This window comes from Chroicocephalus ridibundus, chromosome 10 (assembly GCF_963924245.1).
Source record: "Chroicocephalus ridibundus chromosome 10, bChrRid1.1, whole genome shotgun sequence".
NCBI lineage: Eukaryota > Metazoa > Chordata > Aves > Charadriiformes > Laridae > Chroicocephalus > Chroicocephalus ridibundus.
Window position 1 is genome coordinate 4,981,352 of NC_086293.1, and position 14,609 is coordinate 4,995,960.

Below are 14,609 nucleotides of genomic sequence, written 5' to 3' on the forward strand. Positions count from 1 at the left end.
AAAACAAAACCAAAAAATACCAAAACACAGACTCATTTTTTAATGTTGTCCAAGTGTGAATATTACCAGGATAAGATTTTTCAGTTGGTTTTATGCATATGGTAAAAACATACTTCTAGTCGCTTCCACACAAATTACTACAGAATATTAAGTTATAAATAAACATTCTCCTTAGCAATCTGATTATTTGAATTGTCAGATTTGATCTTTGAACACTTTATTAATTCTCTTACCTCAGAGAGTCTTCTAAATGAAATTATTACTATTGCTAGCAGAAATAAGGCCTAAAAAACTCTTTATACACACAGAGTCAATCACACTCCATACTCTCCCAAAAAATTAATATTTGTAATATTGACAAACTTGCAATAGGTCTTCAGTGAATTTATATTCACACATCTTTTAGCAATTAATATATCTCCTCATTGTTTACACTCAACATCTAAACAAATAGTTTTTAAAACTGCTTAAGATACACATGACAATTTAAAAATAATCTCCAGACCTACCTTCTTTCTATTTTTTCATTTTTGTACTGAATTTTAAAATAAGAAATATTTACAACAGTTGACTGAATCACTGTCACAGAAACCACAATGATTGCTGTCGTGAGGCTGATCGAAGGATCAGAAAGCATCAAGTGAAGTCGGAAAAAAAAGAACCAAGAAAACCACACCACAAAGCCATAAAGCTCTTGGTGCTCTACCTTCCCTATAGAGAGATTAACGAAAAATGATTATCCAACAATCAGCAGGATTAGGCGACACCAGTTTATTACTCAGCTGAGGACGGGATTTTTTTTTTAAACATTATCAGAAATTAGTACTTTTTTTTTTATTAATCTGGTTGATTTGATAATGGAAATTGATTAATCTAGCACAGAACTCAGAAAGGCCTAAAAGATTCAAAAAGATAGGAAACAAAGCACTTCCCACTTCATACCACAACTGAAAAGTAAAGATGGTGCTGAGTTTAATGATGGTAAATGCTTGGGCTAAATAAAATTGAACTAAAAAACCCACACACAATTACACAGCTAAACATCCTCCTCTAACATTAAGCATCACGTAAGATGTTCTGTGTCTGTAAAACTGCAGTATGTTTACACCAAGGATTAGTTGTTTATCTTAAAACCAGTACAAAGACAAAGCAATCAAGCCAAATAAATGTAACTGAAAACGAAGTTCAAATACTATGTTCCAGTTAAGAGTGAGGAACAGTTCATTTCCCATTCAAGCAAAACACTTCAGAACTGAAAGTGCTGTTGCCCAAACACATGCTGCCAAGTTTTTGAAAGACAGATCCACTCCTTCAGAACTAACATTTAAATGCCAAAGGCTACAAAGTTATTTTCTTTTAATTTCTTCTTTTGCCTTTGTTTTGTTCAAAATGAAATGTAATACCAATGAAAAACTGTCTTACTCCTCCACAGAAAGGCATAGATATTCTTAATTTTCCCCCACATAAGAGCAATAGCATGGTAAAAATCAAGACAAATACCAAGCAAGGGCATTCTCTTCTCCACAAGATACAAAGTTAAGATTCCCATGCTCTGATAAAGAGTGCTAATTTCACATCCATTGCTCTGTCTTAATGAACTATTTAAAGAACTCCACATAATACTGATATATAAAGGCTTGATAGACACTACCTTGAAATGTAGAAAAGTGCATCTACGATGTTCACACCACTCAGCATAAGATGAAAGGCTTCTGAAAAATGTTAAAAGATTTCCATGTTCTCCAGCGCTACAAAAGAGAAATATATTGTTTAACCCAAACAGTACTAGTGAGACATATCAATTACATAGCCTAAGGTTTGCACTTGTTCCTTAAGGAATTTGTAATTAGTATTGTTTGAATTTGAAGTCAGAAATCACACACACAGACAAAAAAAAATCACAACAGGAAAAAAAGCTGTAGTGTTGATATTGAAAAAAATTGAAGAATTAAATTATAAACCAGTGTTTCCAACTCCTCATGAAGTTAAGCAGCAATAAAGTTAGTCTTAAATGTAAAATGTGATAACTTGACAAAGTAGTCACTGGTAAAATCTTAATCTGACTTTATGTTTGTTCATCTAATACTCTTGTTTTCTAAATAAATTCCAAGATGTTGCATAGTAAAACTTTAACCTACAAAACTGGTAAGATTCACCAAATCGCATTACTGAGCTTTGAATATCCTCAAGGTCTCTGTCCTAGTCAGCTAAATCTTTGCACGACACGTTATCTGCCTCTGCTCACACGACATTCAGCTTTTCAAGATTAACCTTGAAACTTCAGTAAGCAAGAAGGCTTGTTCATTAGATCATACATGGCATCTAAAAATAACTTTTGATAGCCAGTTACAACTTGATTCATCTGCTATTAAGGAAGATGGTGATATTCTCATTAGAGAGTGGGGCAGGACGGGGGAGAGAGATGCCAATAAAAGGTATCTGAGAAGCGTAGTGGAGAGATCTTAGTGCAAAGCCCACTGTAAGCAGGGATTAGTATGCCTGGATAGGGTCGAACTGATCTTGCAGAACACCCCTCAGCACTTCTGCATTTTGGGCTCCCTCATGATTTAGCAGTCCAGCTACACATGGGTACGTTATGGCTTTATCCATACAAGTGATGCTACGCTTGCACTAATAAATTGTCATTGAACCTGATGTCCAGCAGAGAGCAGTGCAGAGACACCTTTGCGGGACTTGCACCAGAATTGATTTGGTGGAATTTACAGCCCATACCATGAGACTAACATACCAGTGCTATTCTGGCAAGGAAATCCTTCAGTTGGAATGTTAATGCAAACACTACTTTCTCATCCATAGTGCCTCTGAAAACAGACAGGTCGGCAGTAGTCATCTTACTTTCTGGCTTTTCCGAGGAATTTTCAATACAAGAGACAAACCGTAAGAGAAATAAATAGTTCCAATAGTTTTCGCTTTGCCATTTTCAGAATAATTGAACAGCGTCAAGTGAAAATGCTTATGTAGAATGATTAGTATAATAAGATTTTTCCATTTTCACTGACAATAGTTAACAAACAGAGGCAATAATACAACACACAGTGCCAGCTAAACCTAAGGGATTACGATTCCAGGACTTTGGTGCTGAAGTCAAGTTAAAAATACAAGCAACGCGTAAGTGTACACCTAAGTACCCCCTTACATTCCCTCTAAGACAGCCCAAGAAGGCAGGCAACAATAGAACAAAGGTACTGGAAATCCGTGATGTGCAAAAACCTGCCTTAGGAAAATTAGGATTAGAACCATTTGAATTAAGAGATCTATTCACCTTCAGATAGGTGCCATCACAGAAGTAGAGGGTTTGTAGAAATTAGGAAGTGAACAGACCTTACCCTCTTTATTGTTAACATCACAGTGACGGCCACCATTAAAGCATATATACAGCTTCTCAGCTCTAATCAAAAAAAGTAAACAGACAGTCCATCCACTCTTACGAGGGATAATTGTATTAAAGACAGATTAGAGAAAATAGGTGGGGAGCTGGTTGGGGGCGTGAAGAAGAGTTTGTCTTTGAGGGGTTTCTTTTTAAGAAAAACACAACAGAAGAAAATATTTACTCTCCAAATTTCTAGTAATGTAAGGATCAGGATAAAGAAAGGAAAGGAGACAATACAGGATGACAGAAATTGCCAAATAAGGAACCATCCATCCACTGTTGTCAGAGGGAGGGAGGAAAAATGCTCACAAAGTGTGCAGTTTTTACTAAAGAAATGTGGCAAGAACACAAAGAATACAAAATTACACAAGAGCTAAGAGTCAGAATACCTGAAGCAACATGATTCTTTAATCATAGGGGTGAACAGCTTCATGTCATTGTTGATATGAAGCCACAGTCAAATGAAACAGGCTATTAGCCATTGTCAAAAGATACCCAGCAAGCACTGCTTTGAAAATCATAGAATGCTCTGGGTTGGAAGGGACTTATCATTTGGTTCCAACACCCTGCCCTGGGCAGGGACACCTCCCACTAGACCAGCCCAGGTTGCTCCAAGCCCTGTCCAACCTGGTCTTGAACACTTCCAGGGACAGGGCAGCCACAGCTTCTCTGGGCAACCTGTTCCAAAATTTATTTCAATTACTAATACAGGGTTTTACAAGTTAACAAAACCTGACTGTAGAAGATACCTGACTTCTGGGAATGTTTCAGAAAGTTACAGAGGATCTAAATTCTACATGTAAATTTGACTTTTAACATCCTTTCTGTTTGAGATTAGCTATTCTTTTTAGATTTTAAGAACAGCTGAGAGCTGAAACTTGAGGCCATTAACAGAATGGTTGCAACAGTATACTACCAAGTCACTTCAGCTATTCATAGGAGAACTGTATCTCGGATCCAGCTCTATTTAATATACAGGAATGGCAACCCTTAACATGTTACACAAACATAAACTGGAAAAAATACATGAAGTTCATTCAGATATTGAAAATGTAAAAGAAAAGCCAAACAAGTTTTGTCCTAGGCTGGAAAGAACAGCATCATTAAAGGAAGTTACCACAGTAGTCACAGTTGCCAACAAAATCAGGCCAAGATGAACAAAATGCTGGCAGCACAGCAAAATTGAGTCCCTGGAAGGACATAGACACATACTGATTTATAATAGCTGAGTAGCTCTATGTTCTGGACAGCTTTCTTTAACCACAACTTATAATTGTACATATAAAAATCTACACACACTATAGTAAAAACTGAGACTTAGTAACAACTGCCCACATCTCACCATCTAGTGAACGTGATTCTACGCATACTGCAATATGCTTTTTAAATCTACACACGTGGAAGAGGGCAACACAAAACTTTGTTACAAAACTACATACTTAAAATTCTTTTTCAAAAAAACTGGCAATTTTGATAAGCATCCACTTTTATGCAATTTCAAAGACTATCACAAATCTTGTGACCTAATTTTATTTCTTTTTCTTAAGGATTCATCCTTAGGCGATATAGCAGATGAAAATTTTTGAGGCTATATCACCAAGCAGAAAGTGATAGTTTTGGCTAACAAGTTCAAAGAAACAGTTTCAAATGCAAAAGTTAGTCTACCAATTACATCTGATTATAACTTCTCTCACATACAGAGATAAAGGTGGCTAAATTTAAGGTAGAAAACTGCATTCAGTGTTTAGGAAGGGGGAGAATCTGTGTTGGCATGAACAGACATAGTTTTTTGTATTGGCAAGGAAGAAAGAGACTGCGTAAGAGCACTATTTCAGTTAACTGTCTCATAGTACTTAAACTACCCATAAACAATAATTCCTAATTAGCCCAAATTAGCCTAATTCCTAATGCTGAAGCCAACTACAACAAATGCTAAAATACCAAGAAAAGTTGGTATAAAATAACAAGGTATGAAGAAAGAGTACATTAAAATTTAAACCTTTTTTTTTTTTCTGGGAAGAATTTAGCATTACAAAATGTCACCAGATTAAAAAAAAAAAAATCCACTAGGAGCAGAAAACATCCATCTCTGAAGCCAACATCCATGTAACAGAGAAGTCATCCAAAACCATCAAAAAGCATATTTAGGCAGAGAGTAACTCTGTACCAGGTTAAAATCACATGCCCTTCATCCAAACACCCTTTCACTCTTACAAAGTAACATCAACAAAACACAAAAGTATAAGAAACTTAACTGCTGTAAAAATATTTAAGGCTCCTTTAATATGCTCCTTTAGTTATTTTAAGAGAGGAAATCTATTTTAACTCACTACAGTATGCAAGACTTCTTGTATTAGCATATAAAACTAAAGAATGACACTTACAGCTGTGGGAAGAATTCATGCTTCGCCTCATTTCCAAGACACCTCGTCCATGCAGTGTTCAATATAATGCAGACATTTCCTAAATCTTTCCCTCTGACTTATAAATTCTAACTAGTTAGTAAAAAGTAGGAGTGGTTTTCAAACTGTCTAAAACCTTCTATTTGACTAAGAAATCCATGTAATCGTTAACTAACCCAACAATTAATGGGATATCAAGTGAAAAAAAGAAAAAGAAAGACCGACAAAGAGATTTTTCATAGATATTGTGATCCTCAACACTAATAAAGTATAACATAAGTGATAACTGGTGCAAAGGGGACTCAGGTAAAATCCCAAAAGGGAAGACTAAATATTGTGATTCCATTCGCATACATAAACTATTGTCACAACATATTTAAGAAATGGTACATCTTTTAAAAATAAGTATTACATATTGCAGCAGTACCTGGTTGAAAACAGACTGTTGAATTTTGCTTCTTTTAAAAACATGTTGCTCAAGTGTTCTTGGCATTCCGCTGTTTTCTTCCAAAGCAGGATGGGCTTGGGAATTATGACTGAATGCCAAGTTTTTAACTCTGGTGCTCTTAGAGACCCTTTTCTGTCATGCATTATGAAAAATTAAGCCAAAATAAATTAGAAAGCTGAGGAGAAATATATCCAAGCCAGTAGATAGAACAGAACAGAGCTAGACAATGGATTTGGCAAGAATGGGTCAAGAAGGCAAAAAACAGGAAACAGAAACTGAAGGGAGGTTGAAAAGAAAAAATAATACAGAGGGAGACCAAATATAGCTGGTCAAGAAGGGAGGGAGAGGGAGGGAAGAGGTAGGAATTAAGATCCTAAGAGCAGCTGTGGACTGAAGAATAAAGAGATAGATGGGAAAAGCCTGAAACTGGACATGAAAAGAGGGGATTAGGATTTAAGAGTATGAAACAAGAACTAGCTTAATAAAAGGATTGAGAAAACAAGCCACCAAGGGAGATCACATAGTTAGAATAAGTCAATCTAACAGTGGGTTGCTGTCAAAACAGATATTGCCAACATCAGCCCCTGACTCTGGTCACATATTTACTGCCTTAGATCAGCAACAAACACTGTGACGTTGCAGGACGAGTCAAATAGTAAAAATGAAAACTGAAGGGGTGCGGGGCAAGGTTGGGTTTCCCCCTACATTGCTGTTTCAACCAAATGACTACATTGAACCTATGTGCCGTGTGGCTTCAACAGTATATATACTGACACAAGGACAACAGTTGGTACATGCAAATAGAGGCTAAGGAGAAAGAGCTGCTTCTTTTATTGACAGCAAAGCCATAATTCACCTTACATCATTCACAAAAACTTATGTTTACTTATGAATACTGGCTTAATGTGGAAAAGGACCAGTGTAGTGAAAAGACAGGGACAAGACAGCAGTGCTTGAGCCAGGATGAAATAAAGTTTGCCACTACTTCAACACATTCCTTTCCAGTATGACTGTTAAGTCTCAAGACACTTCTGCTGTCAGAAATTACTCATTAAAAAAAACAGGGTAATTTCTTTTCTAAATCCTGCTTCTTGAGAGCAGACAACTACTATTCTCAGTTATACTGCTAGCTTTAGTGGATTTGTCTGGAAAACATACAAAAAACAAAACATACAATAAATGAAATATTCAGCTTTCAGTACAGACTAACGAAGCCTGAGGTAACTCAATGGACCTTTGTTTTCACCCATCCATTTGCCTTCCCTCCCCAAGTCTAAAAAATAACATAAACCAAAAGAAGTCATTTAAAGAACAGGATTAAGATTAGGTCAACTACCCAATAATAATAATTGATTTGTTTGCTACAGATTTCACAGTGGAATACCACAGACAAATAATTTGATCATTATTCATCCTGTGTACCACAAGAAGTTGACATCCTCCAGAAGATAATAAAAAAGGTAGCATTCAGTCATATGCTTAAGTTTTAGTATGTACGTTTTCTAAAGCTATTGCACAAATACACTATTCCAGGTTTTTAAACTGTATTCTATCGTTTTTAAAATATTGGCGAAAGAAATCCTGATGCAAAGAAGAGACATGGAATGGTGAGCAAAGAATTAGAAACAGGCAAGTACTGGAGAGGGGTTCTGGATGTACGCTTTAGCCATTACTCAGCCACATTGCCCATCTGCAACTCACATACACACCTGAGAAACAGTTAGCGTGTTGATTACACAAGTTAAAATGCAATAGCTGAGATTACCTTATTATATCTTTCTCTGAACCAAACAATTTCAAACAGCTAAAACACATTATAATCCAAAACCTGCTTCTGTTTAACATGAATTTGTAATGGCCCTTTCAGGCCTTAAAAATTACGTGCATTTCATCTTCTCTCCAGAAGGATACAGACAATGGATCAGAATTGGGTAGGCTGGGCTAGCAGTACATTACCAAACAAAAAAACTGACTGCCAGCAGTTTACATGAAAACTCCATGTTGCATTTAGTATTAGATACCCCAGGAAACAACTTTCCTTAAAAACCCACACCTTACCTTGACGCAAACTTGCTCACATCTGAATTTTCTCCAGATTCCATTACAATATTGAGATCAGTAATAACAGCAGACACACTCTCTTTGTTCTAGATTGGAGAAGTAACAATGCAACGTTTTAGAAATTTCTCTAGCAAGGAGAAAAAAAAGTATATATTTGCCTATAAAATAGACAAAAATACATGCAAACGCTTCTAAGTACTATAATCCTTAAAATAGTATTTTTTAAACTACAGATTATACGTGTGGACATTTTCTTTCATTTCAACAGTATCAGTATTATCCATACAACAAGGCTTTAGGAATAATACGTGATCAAGTCAGCATAGAGAAGATATATGTATAAAGGAAGACTTATAAATAAGAGGCTCATTTAATTCCTTTCATGTCACTTCCACTTCTTTAAGATTCTTCTTATTCTCCAACACAACCCCTAGCAGACACATATACCAGAAAACTCAAATATAAGATTTGATCTGAAAACCATAATAATGTTACCTTAAGTTAAAAAAAATTAAATAATTCTCCTGTTCATTTTCCTTTTTTTTTTTTTTTTTTATTTTACAGACTATGTTTTTTCCTCAAATTCTTGTCCCTTTTTACAATTATAACTGTTATTAAGGGACATGGGCACAATAATAAAAATCAAACGTTTCCAAATTAAAATATCTAGCAACCTATTAAAAAAATAAAAAAGAGAGAGAGAGAGAAAAGTTCATATAGTAGAAATGAAGCCACAAAAGAAAATATTTATTTTTTCTACGCATTCTTGAACACACCAGAGTAACAGGTTAGATAACAGTGAATGAAAAAGCTTAAAATCATGGCTTGAAGATCACAGCAAATGCTTTACTGTATACTGGAGACTTTGTACTTTATTTTTCTTATATCCAGTCACTGCAAGCAAATGGGAATGTCAACACAGCGGAAACTAAACAGACAAGCTGGAGTCAAACGCAAACATATCACAGCAATCCCTAGTACTGTTTGGACAGAAGTACTGCTAACACTGCCATCAGTAAACATGCGAAAAGCAAACCAAGACACTAAAAAGTTTAGTGGATTGAATAAGTGACATCAGGACAAATCATTTTCAATTTAGAGCAAAAGTTTCAACGTGCACGTGGAGTTCTAGAAAGGCTGCTAGTAGTCACAAGCTAACATGCTACCTTCTAAAGAAACTGGTTTCCAATAAGTGGGTTACTCACATATGCTCAAATGCCATATTGGGGCCAAATAAAAGATTTAAAAGGAAAGCACTTGAGAAGAAAGCAACTCTTATTTGAATGACTGCTTCCTCAAGAGGTTTAGAATTGTTTTGGCAGATGTTCAAGCTAATTTTACACATCCTCTCCTAATACCCAAGGACTGTAAGAGGGGAAAATAAATAAACCAAACAATGCTTTTGCATTAACCTGTTATCTTCATCCACATTTTGACCCTTGTAAGCATCCATCTATGCACAATGATGAACAGATGGGAGCTTCTTTGCTTGCACTCAAAGCTGGGAAAACACTAGCCAGCTTGGGAGTATAAACTGTACGCTAGTCTGACGCTGTGCCAAAACTAAAGAACCAGCTAAGATGTAGAACACATCAGATAGTGAGCGACCAATATTGCAGTAACACACATAATCTCAACCATTCAAAGACAGTCAGAGTGAACTCAGATCTGCCTACCCTTCTTTGTACAACTGTATCCTGGAATACAGCTTCTAAACAAAATGTTAAATGTCATTCCTGTTACGATCACATTAGAGATAAGTACAAGAGCAATCCGTTACTGTGCATTAACAGGTTTGATTTAAGGTCCTATGGAGCTGAGTTGACTGTATTGTAACTTAGCTACTAGTTTAAATAGCTAGAGTTAACAATGTGGAAAATTATTCTTTATCTTCTGATGCATAACAATGTATTTGTTACCTACTAAGCATTTCCCAAAAACAGCTGTCATATTTACACTCTCTTACCCACACTGATCTCAGTACAGGTTACTTTGAATACAATCTTTAATGCCACATCTTAGAAAACAGGCTTCGCCCTTTTAATACGCAAGAAGCCAGAGGTATAAAAAAGTTAAAGCTAAGCTCTCAGGCCTTAGTCTGGCCTGAAGTCACAGTTTTCCTGAGCGCTATGGAGGCGGATTCCTGCATCCGCAGAGGGCCCTACTGACTTCACTGCAGGATGACCTGCACAGTATACAAAGTCTGTGCAAAACCAAGATAACCTGCCACTACTTTTACACCACAGAAACAGCCAACTAGAACTAGGTAAAATGTCTGAATGGAATTGCTAACGCTGTAGTCACAAAATATGCTTTTTCATTATAAGGAAATGGAAGACCATAATGTTTTAATTATATAAGTTACAAAACTGTATATCTTAAAAATACAATCCTTAAGCTTGAATTTTTGAATTACTAAATTCTCTCAAAATCTATTTGATCTAAACAGTTCTAACATCATGAAAATACTGAACTGTACACAATGGTTGTATTTTACAATTCTAACCAAAACATTACATTATGATTTGTACAACAGCTAAAACACATTAACATTTAAGTAAATGCAAGACCTTTAATAACATTAAAAAAACTGTACTCATCATTGGCATCTGCTTAACTAATTTACCATTTTCCACAACATGTCCACAACCCACACCATCCGAATGCCTAAAATATTGGCAATTCAGAGTTTATTAACTTAAGTTGAATTGATACATCATCGGCATTGCATATTAAATTGTAAGTTACAGGTGCCATGCAATTTTATTTTAAAAATTCATTAATGCAAATTTTTAAATTTTAATTTTTATATCTATACTATACATTTATATATTTGTATTATTATAACATGATAACATATGGAAATATTACATTATAATAACTATTTTTAATACATATTTAATATTATTTTTAAATATATACACGTGGTATTGTATATATCACTTATTCTAGTGCATTTCATCAGCGCTGAAGTAGCGCAGGTTTCAGGCATTAATAGATACGCGCTGCCATCTAGTGGTGCAGTACGTTTCAGCATCACCAATGCAGCTATAAATAAATTTAACATCCGGTTATTCACCTGAGCTCCATTGGCAATAAAAGATGTCAGCGTACTGCAGGAGCATACAGATGAAAATAAAAATTAATCTAACCAAGTCGCATGATTTGCGCATGCTACTTCTGTGCTCAAAGCTAAATGCAGTTCTATCCATGCAAACGGTAAAATCATTATCACTAGGACCACAAGTTTCAAGTCATGTGTGGACTCAGCAGGTTGCAGAATAACCTCATTCAGCTGAACTCCTGCAGTTTCAAATGATGCAATCCACACACGACTATCTAAATACTTCCTAAATTCATAACATGTCTTTTCTTAAGATGAGGAAGGACATCTTTACATAGCAATGCAGTTTTTAATACTATCAAGTTCAATCACATTCAATTTTAAATACCTTTTAAAGCTGAGCTGAAAATCAGGTTTTCTTGAGATTTCCTGATGTCAAAATATTATTACAAATTGAGGTAGCAGCTGTTTTCCAGCGCTTATCATTCTCAATTCTGTGCTAAGAATAGATTCTTATGAGAGCTTCCTTGCAAAAAAATCTGTAATCACTAGTGTAACTTCTGTGGAACTTGCTGTGACATAACGACTACTCACACTAGCCAAGTGAACAGAAATATAACCAAAGTAAAAAAAAGCACAATTGTTCAAGTTTGTAGATTTTTAGCTTTTCCTCAGTTCCCTCAAGAGAGGTAAGGTTCGGAATTTTCCAGCCTCCAGAAGAAGGTATCTGACGATAGTAAAAGACAGTAAGAATTTCACGACTGAATGTTGAACTTGACCTTCAGAACTATTTTACTTGGATGTGCCTGGAATTCTAAAGTTGCGCCCAGCTGTTACAGGGTGAAAATAACCCACTGAGGCTGAGATTAAGAAGACTGGGGCAATCAAAATAACAAATTACCAGAGTTGGGGGCTTCAGGTGGAAAAGGAAGGATTGACATTTGTCCATTTGAAGTTTTGTTTTTTTCCTTGATTTGTTTGGGCTTTTTTAAACATACATTGATCCTTACCCGCATTTCCAGAAGCTGGAATTCCAATTGAAAAAACAGGGAGTGGCAATTCCCTGATAATCTGTGCTTCTGCACTGTTCTGTTTCCAGCTGTTATAAAATAAAAGTAACAAAACACTTGATTATAATTCTATTCAACAATTATTGCATTTCTTCCATTAGTCATATTTAAAGTACCAACTGATACCTTCCACCATATAAATAACTAAGTCAAGTTACACATTAAGGAAAAAAAAACAAAACAGCACAACTAACTTCACAGTAGTCTTTCACTTTCCCACTATGCAAAAAGCTATATTTACTCAGAAATTATTTTGTCAATACAGAAAATTCTATTGTATGTCAAAATAATTGTCTTTCTGCTGACATTGAAAGTAGAATTACATGTATTTGCAAATGTAATGAACTGAAACAGTATACTCAATATAGCACCAGTAAAGGGCACAAAAATGCTTACTTTTTTCCACTGTTTTCTTGGAATGACTTCTGAACTGAATACCAGTAAACTTCATTAAAAATGAGAGATCTGTTTCTAGACTTCCAAGTCGAGCTTTCAGGTCTGATGGAGATTCATTTCCCTTAGATTCTCCCTGAAATTCTTCTTGCAAAGAATTTCTAGAATTTTAAAAGAAAAAAAAATCAAAAGGGGGAAAAAACACAGACATAAGAACATGTTTTGTCACATCATTACAGGAACAACATTAAATAAAAGGCATTTTTAATGTGATCTGATGATTTTCAGACCAAGTTTTCAGTGAGTCAAATTTCAGTTGGACCATGTTACTAGGAACAGTAAACTATTCTAACTTACATAAATACTTTATGTTCACTGCCAGGTAGACACGGCCTTTATTATAAGTCTCAAGATGTAAGCATCCATTTCAAGGAACGTACCACAAAAATGAGCTGTAATGCCTTATCTAAACAATTAATTTTAATCTATGGAGTGTACGTTTACCATAGAATATCAGTTAAATAATGAAAATAAAAAGCCCTAACATGGCACTTCTTGAGCATATAACTAGTCACACCTGTACAAGTCCCCAGTCCTCACCTTTTTTTTTTTTTTTTTTTTAAGTAAACATGCACTGAGCTGTTTCACAAGGCACAATGGCAAACATGGCCTTTGCAGTCAACAACTTTGCAGGGCCCACAGAATAATATACCTGATATCATGCTCTGACCGCTATGACTGCCTTTTTAAAAACAAACAAACAAAACAAAATCCAAAAAAGACACCAGCTACCAACAGGAGGCAGTAAAAAGAGGTCAACTGTTTATTATTTGTAAACTTTTACCATATATAGCCATGTCCTAAACAAGATCAGCACTGCAAAAATAACATAAGAAAAGTCCTAACATAGAGGTAAAAACTTATCCTAAACCATTTGGACAAAGAACACTATTAATTCAACATATAAAAAATGCATACATTGACATTAATATCTGCTCATCAGAAAAAAAAGTGGATTCTTGTTGGATATCTTCATACTTTTCAGTCAATAGTTTAATTTCTCCTTCCAGCAACTGGATTTCATCTTCATAAACTTGACAAATATTGTTGTCCATTTCTCAGAATCAAGCTTACTAGATAAAACAAAATAAATATATTTCTTAGGCAAAAAGAAAAAAATCCATTTTCAAAATAAATTATTTTTATCTAAGGAATTTAAGAAATGCAAATATAACATTAGGCATTTGTTTCTCCCACCCCTCTACTTAAAATGAGACAATTCTATTATATTTTATGACTCTTGAAAGCTGAAGAATTAGTACATACAATTTTTAAACATCCCAGGTAGCTTTAACGAGTATAATAATTTATACCTCCACAAAGAATTCTAGAGTGTCAAACACTCCTGTTTGCTATGGAAGATTAAACTAACATAAATCTTGATCCTCAGCAACCAAGTTTGACAGGAATTGCGTCACCAAATTGAAAACAGAATTAGGCTTGCAGTAAAACTCTCCTATTAATACTACAGTACTCTGTCATCAATGTTAATTCCTACTTGTCATCAATGTCAATTCCTACTTAAACACTAGAAAGTCCACTTAGAAAGACACTGGTCTGCAAGTAGACATCAGAAGAGCAGAAAGGCCGCTTTTTCCATAATTCTGAATATAGCAAGTCTTCCTAAGAAACATGGTAACTCACTCTGCTAAAAGCACCATGAACAGGATTCCACTTCCAGTGAATACAGGAAGCTACTAGATATCAGCAAGACTGTGAT

At 35.2% G+C, this 14,609-nt stretch overlaps 1 protein-coding gene across 3 annotated transcripts in view; it reads right to left on the reverse strand.

Annotated features, from left to right (window-relative positions):
* The window catches only part of CENPP (centromere protein P), a 152,243-nt gene that overhangs the window by 135,802 nt on the left and 1,832 nt on the right, over positions 1–14,609 (reverse strand). For 2 of the 3 annotated variants that reach the window (XM_063348111.1, XM_063348112.1), the window contains exons 2-7: positions 13,808–13,962; positions 12,833–12,990; positions 12,377–12,465; positions 8,300–8,388; positions 6,221–6,373; positions 1,652–1,748 (exon numbers count right to left, since the gene is read on the reverse strand). In XM_063348111.1, coding sequence (XP_063204181.1) covers positions 1,652–1,748; positions 6,221–6,373; positions 8,300–8,388; positions 12,377–12,465; positions 12,833–12,990; positions 13,808–13,944 — 723 coding nt within the window. In that variant the 5' untranslated portion in view covers positions 13,945–13,962. The remainder of the gene's footprint in view (positions 1–1,651; positions 1,749–6,220; positions 6,374–8,299; positions 8,389–12,376; positions 12,466–12,832; positions 12,991–13,807; positions 13,963–14,609) is intronic. The other variant, XM_063348113.1, reaches the window with a different exon arrangement.